This window comes from Neophocaena asiaeorientalis, unplaced genomic scaffold, assembly GCF_003031525.2.
Source record: "Neophocaena asiaeorientalis asiaeorientalis breed wild unplaced genomic scaffold, Neophocaena_asiaeorientalis_V1.1 scaffold30, whole genome shotgun sequence".
NCBI classification, from domain to species: domain Eukaryota; kingdom Metazoa; phylum Chordata; class Mammalia; order Artiodactyla; family Phocoenidae; genus Neophocaena; species Neophocaena asiaeorientalis.
In genome coordinates, this window is record NW_020174923.1 from 7,655,870 (window position 1) to 7,669,743 (window position 13,874).

At 46.4% G+C, this 13,874-nt stretch overlaps 1 protein-coding gene across 5 annotated transcripts in view; it reads right to left on the bottom strand.

Annotated features, from left to right (window-relative positions):
* Window positions 1-13,874, bottom strand: part of RNF157 (ring finger protein 157) — an 81,037-nt gene that overhangs the window by 20,155 nt on the left and 47,008 nt on the right. For all 5 annotated transcript variants that reach the window (XR_003005352.1, XR_003005350.1, XR_003005351.1 and 2 more), the window contains exons 3-8: window positions 8,658-8,746; window positions 3,199-3,345; window positions 2,634-2,751; window positions 2,095-2,161; window positions 1,746-1,789; window positions 1,091-1,138 (exon numbers count right to left, since the gene is read on the bottom strand). Coding sequence is in view for 1 of the 5 variants with exons in the window: in XM_024760582.1 (XP_024616350.1) it covers window positions 1,091-1,138; window positions 1,746-1,789; window positions 2,095-2,161; window positions 2,634-2,751; window positions 3,199-3,345; window positions 8,658-8,746 (513 nt within the window). In the remaining 4 variants the exon portion in view is untranslated. The remainder of the gene's footprint in view (window positions 1-1,090; window positions 1,139-1,745; window positions 1,790-2,094; window positions 2,162-2,633; window positions 2,752-3,198; window positions 3,346-8,657; window positions 8,747-13,874) is intronic.

The following is a 13,874-nucleotide window of genomic DNA, read 5'->3' on the forward strand; positions in this document are numbered from 1 at the left end:
TATCCCCGCCCCTAAGGCCCAGCCTGTCACCGATGTCGCATCCCACTCTCCAGTCTGACAAAGGCTGTTGCTGATGCCAATCTAGCGACAGAAGAAGAGATAAACCATTTCCCTTGAGCTACCCTAGCCTTTCCATCCCATCCAGGAGTCCTGGGGAACCAGGCCTTCCCATGAGGCAACTCACTGAGGCCAGGCCTTTCCAGGCCGTACCCTGGGCTCAGGATCTGTTATCTCCTCTGCCTCTCTTAAAACTTGCTTTAACACAGTGATTATATTGGAAAGGACATTATCAACAAATTCATACTAAAGTATTACTGACTACTATTGACCTCATTAAGGGTGGAGAGCACTTAATACCTGAAAGAACGAATGATGTAGAATTTCAGATATCTGTCACCCATCTGCGGGGGGCGGGGGGTGGCGGCTTTCTTTGCATCTCAACCCGAGGTCTACCCTGCCCCCCACCCGACTGCTCCACACCCTTGTGTGATGACACACCTTCCCTTGGCAATGCCACTGACACCTCTCCCCTCCTTGTCTTCCGTGACCCTCCTCCTGCCTCTGCAAGAGTGGAAGGAAAGTGCTGGCACACCGCGGGGGTTAGGACTTCCAGCAACATATGCATAACCTGCCTGATCATTCTGGAAGGGGGCGGATGGGCAGCAAACTTGGAATGTGAGAAAAGGAATGTTGGGATAAATTAAGCCAAGAGCTCCAATTGGCCTTAAACTGGACCCCAATACTTTTATCCTTTAGCTGGAAATGTCTCTCACCCTGGCATTTTAAATAAAAACATTCTCCCTAAACCTAAAGTCAGGAGATAAATCTTGTCCTTTCATTTTCTAAAGTCCCCTGCTCAGATAATGGCTACCTCACCACCAACAATTGAGGAACAACAGAGATATCAAAAATCAGTATTCCTTTCAGGCCACCCAAGTAGTTTCCAACACAGAAAAGCATTCCCTGTTTGCTTTTCTTCTTTGATTTAAAAAAAGGGGGGTGGTGGTGGAAGGGAAAGAAGAGTGCTTTAGCAAAAGAGTGGAGAGAGAGAAGGGGGTACACCAACAGTCCCTGGCCCTCGAATACTTACTACTTGTTTCTGTTTGAGGGGCTTGACACAGAAAGTCCCGTCTGTGTGCTGGAGGGAAAATACACAGTTATGAAGGAGGGCAACGAGGATCAGCTGTTCTTTTGTTACTTCTCTCAATTACACACCTCCTGGAGGCCCCCCCAGCCCCCACCCCCCCGCCCTGCCAGTGTGGAATGACAGACTCCTAATACGGGAAGGGTCTTCAAGCACATAGTCTAGCCCTTCTGCTTTAAGAAGAGGAAATGATGGACTTCCCTGGTGGTCCAGTGGTTAAAAATCGGTCAGGGAACTAAGATCCCACATGCCGTGGGGCAACTAAGCCCGAGCGCCGCAACTACTGAGCCCATGCACTACAACTAGAGAGAAGCCCTGGCAGCACAACAAAGATCCTGAGTGCCATAAATAAGACCCGACGCAGCCAATAAATAAATATTAAAAAAAAAAGAAGAGAAAACAAGGCCTAAGGAGCTGAAGGTCATGCAGCAAGTTGGTGGCGTAGCCCCCGGTGTGGTGCTTCCCCCAGCTCCCTGCGCAGCCTCCGAGCTGGACCCACTCTGCCGAGCCCAGGCAGCCAGCGAACAGGGCTCCACGTGTCCTCACAGGAAAGACAGAGCAACATGTACCAAAGTGAGGCCCTGTAACATTACCCACTGACCTTTTCAAAAGTGCCCAGCAGGACGTGGCAATGGCCAAAATACTCTGAAACAAATAAAGGCACGTGGATGAAGAAGAAGAAAGCCCACAACACACCTCGATTCCACTCACCTTCCCCGGGTCCCACAGTCTGGCAACACGAACCCTCTGGCTGTCCCGGGAAGGGGCAGGTTACGTCACCCAGTAGGACTCTCGTTGCCCGAGAAGTGTGGAAGCAAGAGTGCGTGGGGATGTGGGAACTGCCTGATACCCACGGGGGAGGCGTGCTGTTCTGAGGCCGCAGCCACTGCCAGGCCTGCACGCTACATACGGGCACGTGTGCAGCCCAAGAAGACAGGAAGCACCCGTACCATCTCCTTCATCCACCACAGCATGGACCACTAACGGGTAAACCTCTCTGTCCAGGTCAAAGCCAAGCTGAAAGAAAAGGAAAAAGAAAAAACAAAAGGGGCTTAACACATTTAAAGGGCGCAGTAATCCGTCAGAAAAGGGAGGTCTCGTCAGGAAGCCTGAACCTCATCTCTGCACCTCTTCCATCAACCTGGTTAACTACCTAAGTCCGTAGAATTGAAGGCCACCAGTCTCTTTGTAAAAAATCCCCTAGATTCCCAGGTTCAAGGCTTCTAACCTGCAGGTCTTTCCTTTGGGCACGGCTTTCCCAAAATATCCTGGGTTAATGGGCTACTCCGGGATAGAAAAATTAGATGTATCCTTCCCAGAGCATGAAGACATTACAAGGCTGAAGGGGAGCACGGCCTTCGAGTACCCGGGCCCATCCTTTGCTGCTGGCCAGGGTCCTGAGTAGCTCCCATGCCCTGTGGGTCTGTGGGCAGAACCTGACCTGCACTTTCTCCCAGTGGCCGGGCCCCTCCGCCAGCCGGCAGCTCACCTCCTCTTCAGCCCACTCGGAGGGGTCCACGGTGTGGGAGGGCAGGCAGAACTGCTGGCACACTCCACGCCTGTAGTGCACCGTCTCTGACTGCAGGCTGTTGTCTTTGGGGATGTAGCTGTTGATCAAAGTGGGAAGCAAAGCAAAAGTTACTGACAGTTTCCTCTGTCTCATGCCTGTTCTCAGTTAGCAACAGGTTCTCAGTATAGAGTGGAAGAGAAAAGAGAAGAAAAGATCTTCTTTATAATCTCTTTCCTTTGCCCTTGCTTGGTAATGCTACTGAAGTTATCTATTCAGCCCACATATCCACAGAAAGGTAGCTGAACAGATTTTTAACAGCATCATGGTGACCTGAAGGACTATGCTGCCATCTGTCACTGTGCCAAGATGACACAGTTTGAAGGGAAAGGTGAAAACGTAAGGCTGTGTAGAAGAAAACCCAAATTCAGGAACCAGCTCTCACCTGGGTGTAGAAAAAGAACGTTTTCCTCCACAGGTGAGCACGCCAGGCACAGACCCTAACCTGTCTAGGAAGGACGTGGCTCCCCTGGTCCTTTGTTCTTACCTGGCAATCCCATTCTGGAACTCTTCGGTGGCCTGATAATAGATGGTGATGGCCACCCGAGCATCCGTGTCAAAGGTGAATTCCACGTTGTAGTGGACTTTCGCTCTGCTGGCCTCTTCTCCCGGGGTCTTCACTTCCTCGGCACATCTAGAAAACCACAAAGACTCAGCATTCGGGACTAGCAAATTAATATATTCAAAGTAATCTTTCTTCTTTTCTTTTTTTTTTTGTGGGATCTTAGTTCCCTGACCAGGGTTGGAACCATGCCCCCTGCAGTGGAAGTGCAGAGTCCTAACCACTGGACTGCCAGGGAATTCCCTTCTTTTTTTTTTTTTTTTAATATTTATTTATTTGGTTGCACCAGGTCTTATTTGCGGCTCGAGGGCTCCTTAGTTGTGGCATGCGTGTGGGATCTAGCTCCCTGACCAGGGATTGAACCCAGGCCCCCTGCATTGGGAGCGAGGAGTCTTATCCACCGCGCCATCAGGGATGTCCCTTGTTTTCTTTTTCTAATTGAACGTATTGCGGGCTTCCCTCTGTGATCATACACTTTCCATCCTCATTTTGAATGACGGCAGAGCGCTTTGTTACCACTGTCAGGGGGCATTTAGGGGATTTCTGACATTTCACAGTGCTACAGTTAACATCCTTGTGCGTTTGCCAGGCTTTACCAAAAAAAGTTTTTAATTTTAATCAAAGTTACTAATCACATAGTTTAAATAGTTTCCACAAGGCTTGTGACAAAAAACCAGCAGGTCTCTTTCTGTCCCTTTTCCTCTTCTTTAGAGAAAACCGCCTTTACCTCTGTAGCTGACCATTTTGGCATTTATCTGCATGTTAATTTTTCAGTTTTAGGCATTATCTATTGACCTCCTACTATGGAAATGAGACTTTCTCTTTCCTCACTCTGCTCCGTATGGGGACACCCCTTCCACCATGTGATTCACCATGATTTTGTTAGCTCAGGACATCTTCGTCTATACGACTGTGAGTCCATCAACATTATTCACAGCTCAGCCACAGAGTAATCTCTAATAATTTTTCCTTTCCTGCATAAGTTTTTCTTAGAGCTTGTGCTCATTTTGCTTTTTTCTTCAGTTGCTTAGTCTTTTATGCACTAGTCACTGATTCAAATTCAAACTCTTTGGCTGTCTACATCTCGACGTTCACACGTACCAGGTATTCTGTGCACCTTGTCTTTTTGAGCAGGACACTTACGGAGCCTTCTGACCTGCTCCATCTGGACCCTGATCCCTCCGTACCTGCACATGGCACATGGCTGCCACCCTGGAATCTCCCTGTCCCATCTCCCTGTGTGTCCCTTTTGCCTCTCTCCCGGAGAATCGCATGCTTCCTGCACCTCCTGGCTTCCTCTTTCTTGGGTTACGCTTTCCTTTTGCTGGAGCACAACTTCCAGTAGCTTCCTGAAAAAGGGTGTGGTGGAGGGATAAACTTTTCGAGAGATTTTATTATACAATCACACGTCATTGAAAGTCTGGCTGAGGGAATTCCCTGGCGGTCCAGTGGTTAGGACTCGGTGCTTTCACTGCTGAGGATACGGGTTCAATCCCTGGTTGGGGAGCTAAGATCCTGCAAGCCACGAGGCCAAAAAAAAAAAAAAAAAGTCTGGCTGAGTAAAGAATTCTGGATTATAAATACTTTTTAAAAGTCATTTCAGAGCATCGCTGCAGTATCTTTTAGCTCCCAGGGTCGCTTTCATCCTCGACTGGGCTGAGCACTCGGTGGACCTTTGTAGAAACTCTTAAATTATGTACGTCATCGGTGATTCCTTCCTTCTATGTTCTCCATTCTCTCTTTCTAGAACCATTAGTTGGCTGTTGGACCTTCTATTCTTCGTATCTTTCCTCTTCTGTTTTCCATAGCTTTGCCTTTATGCTCCACTTCCTAGAACATTTCAACTTTTCTTCCGATATTCTATTGGTTCTTTCATTTCTACGTTTTTAAGCTCCGAGAGCCTTGTTTGTTTGCTAAACGCTTTGTGTCACTGCATCCGTGAAATAAGAAGGCAGTATCTTCTCTATGTCTCTGAGGCTACAAATCAAGGTTTCCTCTTCCTGCACAGTCTTTATTTCCACTTTTTCCCCCTGTTGGCTTGTTTTACAATTGTCTTTCATACGATAGGCGTTCCTTATACATCTGAGAATCTTTGGTTGTCTGCTCATACTAAGACATTTAAACCCCCTAATTGTGGTCCACGGGGACTTCCCTGGCGGTCCAGCGGTTAGGACTCCACGCTTGCACTACAGGGTGCAGGGGTTCGATCCCTGGTCAAGGAACTAAGATCCCTCATGGCACGCGGCCAAAAAAAAAAAAAAAAATCCTGATGGGAACTGAGTGCATGGTGGGGCTTGGGGATGCTAGGCTTCCCTGGGGACTCATCTGGGTCTGGCGAGGGATCTCCAGCACCAGTCTCTTTGGTCTTCCCACCTGGGGGCGTCTGATTGTCCAAAGAACAGTTTTCCTCTCTTCTAACGATGGCCTGGCTGCTGGCATTCTGGGCTTAGAGTTGGGGTTGGGGGGCAGGCTGGAGGGCTCAGCATCCAACGTTTCTGAATTCACTTAACCCCCTGATTTCAGTACTGAGTCCAGCCCTTAGCTGTGCCTCGGTCCCCCAAGTCCAGAGATTCTTTGTTTGAACGTTTCCAGTGAGCATCGTCTGCCAGCCTTTTGCCAGGGTGTGGGAGGGTAGTTCTGGCTGTGTAGTCTAAGGGAGGGGGCATCTGAATACCTCTCAAGCAGACTTTCCACTAACCTCCCTCCTTTTAGCACCCCCCACCCCCAAGATGTCCAGAGGTACCTGGAACTGCCAATTCCTGAGCCTTCTGGGGGAAACCACAGTACAAACTGGTGATTCTCAGCTTTTCCTTCTGTTTGCTCGGGATCCTGATTTCTCAGGTTTAGTAAGTTATTTAACATTCACCACCTGTTTCCAGTCTCTAAAATTTTTTTAAATTAATTTTTGGCTGCGTTGGGTCTTCGTTGCTGTGTGTGGGCTCTCTAGTTGCGGCGGGCGGGGTCTACTCTTTGTCGCGGTGCGCGGGCTTCTCATTGCGGTGGCTTCTCTTGTTGCGGAGCACGGGCTCTAGGCGCGCGGACTTCAGTAGCTGTGGCTCGAAGGCTCTAGAGCGCAGGCTCAGTAGTTGTGGCACACGGGCTTAGCTATCCCGCGGCATGTGGGATCCTCCCGGACCAGGGCTCGAATCTGTGTCTCCTGCATTGGCAGGCGGATTCTTAACCATTGCGCCACCAGGGAAGCCCCAGCCTCTAAAATTCTGTTGCCGTTGCTCCTTTCCCACTCTCCCAATTTTTGTGGATTTGTGCTGTTTAAAAATACTCATTATTGTTTAGTGGGGTTTGGAGAGGAAGCAAAGGTACATGTTCGATCCTCCACCTTTACCTGGAAATCTGAGAATCAGAATTTACTTTAGTCCCATCTCGGAAAAAACAAAATCAAAACTCACCCTTCATCTTGACACTTATTGATCACCAGGTGCTTTCCCTTTCATTATCCCTTTTGACAACAGCCATGAAAGGTAAGGTTGGTTCACTATTTTACAGGTGAGAACCAGAAGCTCAGAGCAGTTGCCTCATTTTATCCTAGAGCTGCAGCCAGGCTGCCACGTCCGAGGCCAGGACCTCAAGGGGGCTCAGACCCCTGAATCCATCTCCATCAAATACGCGAGCAGACCATATGTGATGAGAGAAACAAGTAGCCGGAGCAGCTGACAGCTGGCAGGCTCCCGAGGCCTCAGTAGCCTCCATCTATCCTGCTGCGGCAGGAACTCCCCGGTGGAGGGGGGACGGCCGGCTGCGGATTCTTCTGCGGCAAAAGAGTTCCCCCTTGGCTGCGCCGTCCCCAGGGTTGACCCCGGGGGTGCGAGCGGCTGGGGAGGCAGTTGAAAACCTCAGGGACAAAGAAAATATTAAAAAACTGAGACAGAAAACAGATTAGTGGCTGCTTAGGCCGGGAAGAGGGGTTTCGGGGGGAAGTGGGGGATGATGAATAATGAGTATCGGGTTTCTTTTCGGGGTGATGAAAATGTTCTAAAATTAGGTAGTAGTGATGGTTGCACAATTCTGTGAATAACTAAAAATCACTGAATCGGGGGACTTCCCTGGTGGCGCAGCGTATAAGACTCCGCGATCCCAACGCAGGGCACCCGGGTTTGATCCCTGCTCAGGGAACTAGATTCCACATGCATGCCGCAACTAAGAGTTCACATGCTGCAATTAAGAGTTTGCATGCCACAACTAAGGAGCCTGCCTGCCGCAACTAAGACCCGGTGCAACCAAATAAAACAATAAATACTTAAAAAAAAATCACTGAATTGTACACTTTAAATGAATGAACTGTATGGTATATGAACTATATCTCAATGAAGTGGTTATATTTTATTCCTAAAAATGTATTTTTTGACGTGGGCCATTTTTAAAGTCTTTATTGAATTTGTTACCATATTGCTCCTGTTTTATATTTTGGTTTTTTGGCCTCGAGGCATGTGGGATCTTAGCTCCCAGAGCAGGGATCGAACCCACACCCCCTGCATTGGAAGTCTTAACCACTGGACCACCAGCGAAGTCCCCGAAGTGGTTATATTTTAAAAAGATGATCAGAGAGAAATAAATTCCCTGATCTATACAAGCATAAAGTGCTCTCCGAGTCATCTTCCTTTGTCAACTGAGAAGAATGTGGGACCTCTGGTTTGCCCTAACCAAACTGTCTCCCCAGGGAACCAGTGAGTCTTAGTAGACAGACTTGCTATCTGGAGAGCAGCATCTGTTTAAAAATCACATTATCTCTGGGTCTTCCCTGGTGGTCCAGGGTTAGAACTCCGTGCTTCCATTGCAGGGGGCCCGGGTTCAATCCCCAGTCAGGGAACTAAGATCCCACAAGCCTTGCCATGCTGCCAAAAAAAAAAAGAAAAGAAAAAAAAATTGTGTTATCTCAGGGACAGCACAAAGAAGACAGATGATGACGATAGATAATTAGTACTGACAGTGGTGATTAAACAACAAACCCAGTGCACCAGAGGAAGGGCACATGAGATTAAGAATAAATTAAAAAGGAAATATAGGCAATAAAATAAGGATTTCCTGCACCAAGTTCAAACATCCCATCTTCACACAGGCTTGTCGAGGTATCTGCAGAATTCACTTTCTCCTCCAACTGTTCTTTTTCTGGAAGGTTCACCAAATCGGGGTAATCATGACAGCTTCCAGGAGAGTGAAAGTTCTTCCCAAACACTGACTATCAGAGAAAGTTCTGAACAATCTAGGTGCGGAGACCCCTCATGCAAGCAGCCCACGGCCCGGAGGCCTAGAGGCCGGGCTCTGGGTCTGGCAGAAACCGCTCTGTGGGTCCCCTGGGAAGTCGGCTGCCCCTCCATGAGGAAGGGCCCCTGGAACCTGGCCCCCGCCGGCTGGGAACTTGAACTTACTTGACGAGTCTTAGTGTATCCTTTCGGATGTTGATCAGGCTTCTCAGAGTTTTCACTGGTTCTTGGGGAGGAGGGGCAGCGTAAGGAAACTGTGTCGGAAACAAAGTGGGAGAAGACTGTGTTTAGAAAGACGGATAACCATAGTAAATGGACGTGCTCGAGGTCACAGCTACTGGGAGAGCTGGGATCCGACTTGGTGTCCAAAGCGCTACATTTACCTGCTTTTCCCATTAGATGAAGCTTATGTGAGTCAGCATTCAAAATGCGGACACCTAATAAAAACTCCCACTGAAGTTCCAAATACCAAGGGACACACGGTGGCCGAGTTAATCACAAAAGGCTTTTCCACCTGACCTTACACAACGGGGAGCCGGACCTGCAAGGATTTTCCTTCAGTGAAGCCACATGGTGTCTGAGGAATTTACGAACCGCAAACACAAGAGAACCCCATCATGTGTACAGAGTGGAGGCCTGCAAACAGTGAAGAACAAATTTCCTCCGCAGCTGATCATATAAAGCAGAGTTTTTTTTTTAAAACAATGTGAGCCAAAGAGCTCTTTTGGGGTCATCAAAGGTTTGTGGTTGCCCATCATTTACCTCACGCTTTCACTCTCTTTCCCTGTTTAAACACATGGGTTTGGAGTTGTGAGTTGATGACAATGAGGAGATAAGAAAGGGGACACAGTAAAACATTCCATTGGGAACTGCTTTGAGAAGATTAAGAGTGATTTAAAATGTTCCCACTATTCTTATGACATCATTTGGGCAGTAAACATTTTTTACATATGATTCCCAGAAGACCTACTAGTGTCTGGAGCTTTGCAAAACCGTGGTCCTCTTAGCTCTGAAGAGTCTACCCCCTCATGCTGGTCTCAGAAAACAGAACGTCCACATGAAACTCTGTGTCTTCACAGATTTTTGCTGTTTTACTTGGGAAACATAATTGAACCTATGGTACGTCTGATTTTGTGTATTCAGTGTGATCCCTGATACTTCACGTGCATGAATGTGACCCTTAAGAAAATACATTTAATCCAAACTATCAGCTGTGCATTCAGATTATTGCTTTGTGGGTATTGTGTAGCAACATTTTATTTTTTCACTGATACCTTAAACGTATATTGTTTTTTTTGGCCAAGCAGCACATCTTGCGGGATCTTAGTTCCCCGACCAAGGATCGAACCCCGGGCCCTCTGCAGTGGAAGTGTGGAGTCCTAACCACTGGACCGCCAGGGAATTCTCACCTTAAACATATATTCTTTTAAAATATATGACAGTTGGTTTTTCTGATTACAAAGCAATACACGTTTAAGAAGAAAACTTGAAAAACACGAAAAAGTACAAAGTCATCCATAATTTCACCACTCAGTGATACCAAAGTTAACATTTGCAGAATGCGTCTTTTGGGATAGGCATCCATCCACCCACCCGCCTCCTCCCTCCCTCCCCCCGCTCTATTTCTCTGCACTGTTTCAAACTGTACCTACTCTTTTATTGTCTCTCTTTCACTTAGAAAGATGTGGCAAATGTTTTAAAGTCTATAATTTGACAATATAACTACACACATTAGAGACAGGGGCCTACTTTAATCAATTCCACATTATTCAGTGTTTTCAGTTGGTTTTACTTTTTTTCTTTTTTTTCCTGATATAAATGTCGTGGTGAATGCTTTGTCCCTACATTTCTGCGTGCCTCTTTGATTATTTCCTTAAGACATTCCTAGAAGTGGAATTACTGGATCAAAGAGTAAGCATATTTTTAAGACTTTTAAAACTATTTTGCCAAATTGTTCTCCGGAAAAGCTGATTGCAACTCTGCCCTCCTGCTTGCAGTGTATCAGGAGGCTTTTATACAGGAAAGCTGAAATCCTATAGTTAAGATCCCATCTGTGGCCCATTTCTCCACACAGCCCCCACCCCCTTTGCTGGGCTGTCACACTAAAAGAATTTAAAACAATTTTTAAATAAGCTTAAGCAAAAAGTAATTAGGCAGGAAAACCCAACACAAATGCTTGTCTATTCTAAAGCCAAAATAAATGACTTGGGGATTAAAATTTTTTTCTGGAGTAGCGAAGTTAATCATATTTGCACGGGTACTTGGGAGTTATCCTTAACTCCTACCTGAGTTCAGAAAAACACAGAGGTTTTCCCTTCACTCTTTGCCCTTTCCCCTCTATATCCTCCCTACCCCCGCAAAAAAAAAAAAAGAAAACCAAAAGGAAGGCGGGGGGGGGGGGGGGAGTTAGTCTTCTTCATCTTCCGTTTAGAATATTCCATTTGATGATAACTGGCAATGGAACACAAGTTATTCGCTGCTCAGGGAAAGGCATCCGTGGGATCAATTGTTTATATACATAAACTATCCTTATAGTATAATAAATCCACACTTACATTTTTAGCTCTTTACCCTCTGCCCCGCCAAAAGAAAACCATTGAAAATCTGTTTAGGAGAAACTAATCCTGTTTGTAGGCTCTTACCTACCAAAGCTTCTGCCTTAGTGGCCATTCACGTACCCAATCAGAGTCTATCGGCAACACTCGGTGCTGGGTGTAAAGAGAGATTTAAAGTGGAAAAGATAAGGTCCTGCTCTTTCAGGAAGCAGCATTATAAGGACGATGATATAGTTACACAAGTAACTGTAACACTAAACAGAAATGCCACAAAAAGGGCAACGATACAGGAAGTGATGGCTTCTGGCTGAGGTAATCCAGAAGGCTTCATGGAGGAGGTGGTATTTGATCTGGAATCTTGAAGGATAAACGTAATTTGTAAATTCAGAGATGACAGGGAAGACAGAGGAGACAGCAGGAACAGAGGCAAACTAAAGAAAATACTCTGCTCTTAGAGTCGCCTCCCCTACCTCTCTAGGCCAGGTTAGCCCACCGTGACTCTAAGCATCTTCGTGATCTTCGCTTTTAAAACGATCATTTATTGAGCACTTACTAGGTGCCGGGCACTATACTAAGCTCTTTACATACATTATCTTAGTTATCCTTGGAACAATCCTGTGAGGGAGAGATGGTTGCTCCCTTTTTGCAGATAAGGACGTTGACATAGCAACAGGTTCAGTAACACCTTCCAAAGTCCCACAAGTTTTAGGGAGAAGAGTTGAGGTTTGAACACATTCTACCTCCATCTTTCTCTAAGATGCTCCTGGATACAGCTGCTTAACTTAGAGATGACGAAGGGATTGAAGTACCAGTTATTAAAAGATCTGAAAACACTAACCTATGTCTTCGTTCATCCTTTTTTCTTAGCAAGGCACTGATGAACTTTTTTGTTTGCCTACAGTACCTCTTTAATACACGCACCATTACTGTATTATATTTAGAGAAAAAAAAGGATCTTAGTTCACTTCAGGACCAGAGACTTCACTCCTATGCTAACAGATACGTGTGACATGAAAGCAAAGTAACATCTTCTTGGGACCAAAGGAGATGAAGGTCAGGACAGACTCGGGTCCAAGAACCACCCCGAAGGAGCCACTCACCGGTCATTCCACTGTGCTCAGAACAGCATCAATAACCGTTTCTCAGTTCACATCCACAGTTTCCACTTGCTTTCTTATGACCTTGGAACCGTAGTTTTCTCAGCCCCAGTTGTACCTCATTAGGGAGTGAGTGATGACAAGAAAGGTCAGACAGAATTTATTTTTCTCGGCCAGTAAATGGGAAGAAGTGGCCTTTTCTGTCTTGCACACAACAGGCCGCCAGGCGCACAGATGGAGGAGGACCCACAGGCCTTCTGCAAGCCGTACCCTCACTTCTTGCCTCAAGCTCAGTATGGGCTTAGGAGACGTCTTCCCGTCTCTCAGACAACATCCTGGAGTAAATAAACTCTCACCACCTTACGAAGGACCTTAAAAACAGCTTCCAGAATTCTCTTTCACTTTTCATAATGAAGACAGGCTTATAAAGACTAATGTGCAAAGAATGAAATCGGGTCTGCTCAGGGACTTGTGGCCCAAACCTGCCGGGTCAGTAATGTGTTGACAGAGAATTAAGGCTCAGGTCCCTCCACTCCATTCACCTAAGCAGAAATGCTGCCAGAAGAAAGCCCTCTTAATGGGGTAAAATTTGGGTAACTGTCGCAATGACAGCTTGCCAATGCCCATCCATGAAAAAAGAGAACATAGGGAAACGTTCACTGAGTACTTACTATGGGCCGGGCACCATGCTGGGTCCTTTAGATTTTTTTTTTCATTTTACTTTATTTCATTTATAAAATATATATAACATGAAATGTATCACCGTAGCCATTTTTAAGCACGCAGTCCAGTGGCAGCAAATGCATTCACATGTCCTGTGCTATCATCACTACCATGGAGTTCTGGTTTAGATACATTCTTACTTAATATTCTAAACACTAATAGACATGTCGGCCATGCCCACCAGACTGTAAGCTCTTGGAGGAGAGTCTGAAATGAAGGAGGACCTCAAGAAATATGTTCGTTGACTGGATAAATGAAGAATATCAGTATTAACACCCCCATTTTGCAGATAAAGAAACTGAGACTCAAAAGATTCACATAATTATTCAAGGTCTCAGGGCTAATGAGTAGCAGAACCAGGATTTGAATCCAAAAGCCACACTGTTTGTCCTGCAGCTGCCTTGGCTACAGCAGGGCAAGGCTACATGTTGTTCTGATCCCAGGAGTGTTCCAGGTACCTGAGTAGAGTGTAGAGAGAGTCTGAACGATCACTGCAGAAGGTACCGAATCCTGTTCAGGTTCTAGAGGCTGGTCGAAACTCTCTGGATTACACCCTTATGCTCAGGCAGTACATACAAAAGCATATCTAATGCCACACTCCTTTTAAATTTTAACAGGAGTATCTAAGGTCTTCTCAGAGGAAAGCTTTCTTTGTCCCTTTGTCTGTAAGAGCTAACAGCACCTGTATAAGACACAAAGGTATATTCAGGGTGTGACGTCAGAGAACGTCAGCAGAAGCAGGGGAGATGTTCATCACTGTTTACCTTCTGCCCAAGATGCTCCAATATGTGTTACTGATAGATATTCCTAAAGCACAGTGGTTTCTCCTCTAAATTATTTTCAAAGAACAAAGACATCTACCAATTCATTCAATACGTTCACTATGCCCTGAGCGCTATGCTAGCCTGGATTCGGTGATGCACCAGGCACGCCTCTCTTAGTTCCACCTGTAAGGGGCCCACAGCAGAGCTTGCATCTGGCGCCCTGCACTCAGGTACCAGCAGCGA